Source organism: Lygodium microphyllum, chromosome 21 (genome assembly GCF_053477565.2).
Source record: "Lygodium microphyllum isolate KBCC chromosome 21, Lygodium_microphyllum_v1.1.10, whole genome shotgun sequence".
NCBI lineage: Eukaryota > Viridiplantae > Streptophyta > Polypodiopsida > Schizaeales > Lygodiaceae > Lygodium > Lygodium microphyllum.
This window is the reverse complement of record NC_141155.1, coordinates 27,923,220-27,927,355: the sequence shown is the minus strand read 5'-3', so window position 1 is coordinate 27,927,355 and position 4,136 is coordinate 27,923,220. Positions and strand designations below refer to the sequence as shown.

The 4,136-nt window shown below is 39.2% G+C and overlaps 1 protein-coding gene across 1 annotated transcript; it reads right to left on the bottom strand.

Annotated features, from left to right (window-relative positions):
• Positions 1–1,597: 1,597 nt before the first annotated feature.
• LOC148017846 (uncharacterized) lies at positions 1,598–2,759 on the bottom strand. Its single transcript, XM_087661501.1, has 3 exons — positions 2,536–2,759; positions 1,984–2,458; positions 1,598–1,858 (listed from the first exon to the last, which is right to left on the bottom strand). The coding sequence occupies exons 1-3, from the start codon at positions 2,757–2,759 to the stop codon at positions 1,598–1,600; spliced, it is 960 nt and encodes a 319-aa protein (XP_087517627.1).
• Between the last annotated feature and the right edge of the window lie 1,377 nt (positions 2,760–4,136).

The window sequence follows — 4,136 nt, the reverse complement described above, 5'->3', positions numbered from 1 at the left end:
TTATAATGAGATCCATCACCTACAAATAGGTACCCCCCTCAGTGAATACCAAGCTTTATGGATGTATTCATCATAGCAAAAGGCAAACAATAAACTTGCATGCTTTTCATAATAGGAGAAGAGGAGCAAGATCTAGATTACCTTGAAAAAAAATTGGCTCAACAAAAATGAAGTTGAAGCATCAAATCAGGAAAAATGAAATGACTTTGCATACTAAATAAGCATAGTTTATAAAGAGATCCCTAACCTATAAATAGATGGCCCTCTCAATGAATCAAAAAAGCATGATCAATAATTTCACTTTTGGATCCTCGTCCAATCATGTCCACAAATGGATAACTGGTCCATGATTAATAATGTCTACTTTTACTAGAGTTTTCATTATGCTCAAAAAGAAAAATACCAAATATGTGGTCCCTTCACATCATGTATCCAAAATGAACGTCCACCTCCACTTCTTCATATGCCCTTTAAATCTTTCATTCAGTACTGCATGGTTCCCATCTCATTGAAAAATAGCCAACATAAAACTCTCAAGTCTTTGATTTGCATTTTATGCGTCACAGAAGGGCAAGCATAAAATTTAAATCAGTATGCTTAAGGGAAGGTTGATGCATCATCATATGTTGATTTTTGTCCATCCCAAGCACATGAATGTAGACATAATGCATGTGCTTGGAGGCCAGGAAGGGTTTACTTTCCAACTCTCTCTTTTGAAAGTCAGGACACGTGCAGAAGGGCTCGAGATTGACATGCACCTCATACAAATGCTCTGACATAACATAAAATATGACTTTCTCATTTGCCACCACTACTTTCTCTTCCATGAAAACTACATCCAATGCCTTAGCCAATGCAATTTTTCTTTCTGCATCCTTAGAAATACCATGTCTCCATTTTTTTCTACACTTGCCACTTGAAGAGGTAAGTGGTTTTGTCCCATGGGTCGTAGTATTTTTGGGGGTAGGTGGAATGCCATCATGCTTGAATACAAAACTTCCTTTTATAAGAATTGAAATCTCCTCTGCAGAAGCATTGGTGCCCTTGTCAATAGACCAAATCCTTGGTCGCAATGGCACATGCTTAACTTGTTTATCAACATCCCATGTATGCTCCACATCATGACTGCAAAAACAGAACCATTGTGCAATAGGCTTACCTTGAAATTCCCTCTCTGACCAAAATGAAGGGCATAGGAACCCAGGTGATCTACTTTCTATCACGTTGCATCACTTCTTTCTATTTATAATACCAAAACATTTTCGTTTGCAATGAACAGGCATTCTCTGGATGGCCCATAAACTTCTATGCATTTCCTCCTCTGAGAGAATATTAGTTGGGAGATCCATTTCAATCGGCACTGCATGCACCTCATGGTCCAAGCCCACTTCTGTAGGTTGGTCATTTCTATTTTGAAAATTTATCTTGTGTGGTCGTCCTTTTTGTTTTCTATCCCTTGACTCCATTACATAGCCAGGTTTATGAGAGCTACAACCATCTAGAGTTCTTCTTTTTCTTTGAACTGTTTCTTTATTTCCAAAAATGAAAGGCTCTCCGTACATGGGGATGCCAAGAACTGCTCCTTGAACTGTTCGAACTATGAATGCAGTGAAGGGGTATTTCTTGCAACCACCCTATTAATAAGAGCATCCATGTCGGGACCACTTCTAGAGTATCTTCCAGTTGTGAAGGCTAGTTGCCTTGAACATTGAATATATGAGTTGATCAAGTCAGTGACGCATGCATCATACAAACCAATTTTCTTCTTTCCATCCTCCCCTGCCAACCAACTTGCATGCACGCTCTCAGAAAGATTTGTGTTGGGAATACAAGCCCTCTCCCAAGGACTCAAGGAAGCCTATAACCCAATAAAAAACTCAACAATTCCTCTTACAGTCTATTTTGTTCTCATACTTGGGTATTCCCACCCCAATGATATTAGTACATGTGTATGTAACAAATAGAAAAAGAAAAAACATTTACATGTGTAGTACTACCCCAATGGTCTATCCTATTCTCCCACCATTTGATCCATCTCTTCAATGGTATAGTACTATCTAGAGGTAGTCCTACTAACTGCCACCAATTTTGTATAGCTGTGGCATTTCTCTTGCCCTCTTCAATGGATTTTGAAATGCACCACCTCTCACATAAATTCAAGTGATGCTTCCGAAGGTTTGAAGGCACATATTTTGTTGTGTGCTTTTGTAAGCTTTGTTCCCAGTGAAACAAATATGATCGCTCTCTTCCTTCCAAAACATTGTCAGGTCCGGCATTGAAAACAGTGCGAATTGGCATCCAATTTGCACCGGCTTCATCCGCCATAAAACCTGCAAAGTCTACAGGAGGGTGTCCACACTCGAGCATCACATTATTAAGGCATCTCCAAAAAAGAATTTGTGTTTCTGTATCCTCTTCCTTTGTATCACAAATAGCAATCACCATGATCCCCTTCAAGCTGCAATAAGAAATACAGTGATTAGCAACTAGAATATGTCAACGAAAATTGATAACAAGTAAGGTACCTGAACAAACCATGGATCGTACACAGAACAAGACATTGTTGCCCAGTCATCTATTGTGTGTGTAAAGTCAAAGTGAACCCAAGACTTGCAAAGGTCTCCATTTCCTAAGCGTCGCATTCGATTAACCAATTCCACTCCAAAGCCGGGTCCTTTAGTAGACATCTTGAAAATGTAACTTTTTTCACCCACCCCTCCTTGCCCTGGAAATCTATTGCCATGAAAAAAAGGAAACATGCATCTTTTTTTCAACTCCAAAATGTTATCAAAGCCATCTCCAACAACACATGTTTCTTTTTTTTTCTGGCATGTCACGATACTATTGAACCTGCAACCTTAACAAACGAAAGTTTGTTAAACTAATAACAATGCTACAAACTATAGTTTGCAGACTTGAATAACCGAAAGTAACCTCTGCTTTTGAACCAATGGCATCAACTCCTCCAAAAAGTTTGTTAGCTCTTGTTCTCCCTCCACCATTGAACCGTTAGTTGTCAAAGATTCAGTGATAATTTGTTTTGCTACAATCATTTGAATCTTCCTAGCACCACAGTGTCGATTCACTTGCAAAACTGAGTGAACTAGAGATCTAAATTTTTTAATTGCAGCCATTGAAGTCCCTGGTTGCACATTGTGTGTGTGAGTGCCTACATGAAGCATCAATCTCTTCATGCTTGTGTCCTTTGCCAAAATGTAATAAACTTTGCAATCACAAGTTACATAACAAGTGACAACTTTACTACAATAGTGACACGTGATTGAATGTTTTTCTTCACTTGCAAGTAGCCCCTTGCTCACTGTGCTATTGAGGTGACCATGAAAATACATTTTATTATGTTGATTGTTGCTCTCATAGTAAGGACAATTGACTCGATGACATTGTAAGTCTCCAAGGCAATGGCTAATTCTCGAAGTAGCATCAAGGAAGATATTAGTTGGATGGGGTCTTGTCCAGACATGACCATCATATTGTTGCTGCATCCCATCCATGTTTGAAGATGTGGCATATGTCGGCAGAAGAACGAAAGCAACAGAACCATTGTACTCTCTCGGAATCTCACTAACAAAAAAAGGGCCTTCAGTCATCTGCAATAAAGCCTTCAACTTCTTTCCTCTGGGGCTATTAGCAATCCAAGGTAAAATCTCTTTCTTTATTTGTGGAAATGAATGAGGACTATCAAGTCCATCATCCGACTCTAAGCCAATAGTTTGAGTTGAGACGGGTGCACAAAAAGCATTTGTTATAAGTGGCAAAGAAGTTTGAGATGATGTCTCTGTGAAGGAATCGGATGTAATGTCTACAACAGGTCCTGAAAGTGAATGAGCTTGTTTGCTATTTTCTATAATGTGTAGTCCTTCATCTTGGTCCATGGTGAAAGTGGTATCACAATGTCCTATTTTATACTGACATGAAAGAGAAGAATCGAGCAAAAATTGCTCCGCACCATTGATATCAAGTTGGCCATGAACCGCGATCTCTTCATTGTAAGCATCAAGTTGGAAAATAGCATACAAACCTACCAGCTTCCGGTCAAGGGGTAGAAGTGATTGAAGAAAATAAGGGCTCACAAGAATCTTTCCATCCCTCAGGGGCACAACACGTTCCAGTGATTC

Bases quoted from the DNA above. Each gene is read 5' to 3' on its own strand.
- LOC148017846 (XM_087661501.1), bottom strand. From the start codon at position 2,759: ATGTTTCCTTTTTTTCATGGCAATAGATTTCCAGGGCAAGGAGGGGTG. The intron at 2,459-2,535 runs GTTTGTTCAGGT...TTCTTATTGCAG, and splicing joins TGTTCTGTGTACGATCCATG to CTTGAAGGGGATCATGGTGA. The intron at 1,859-1,983 runs GTAAATGTTTTT...ATTGGGTTATAG, and splicing joins ATTGGGGTAGTACTACACAT to GCTTCCTTGAGTCCTTGGGA.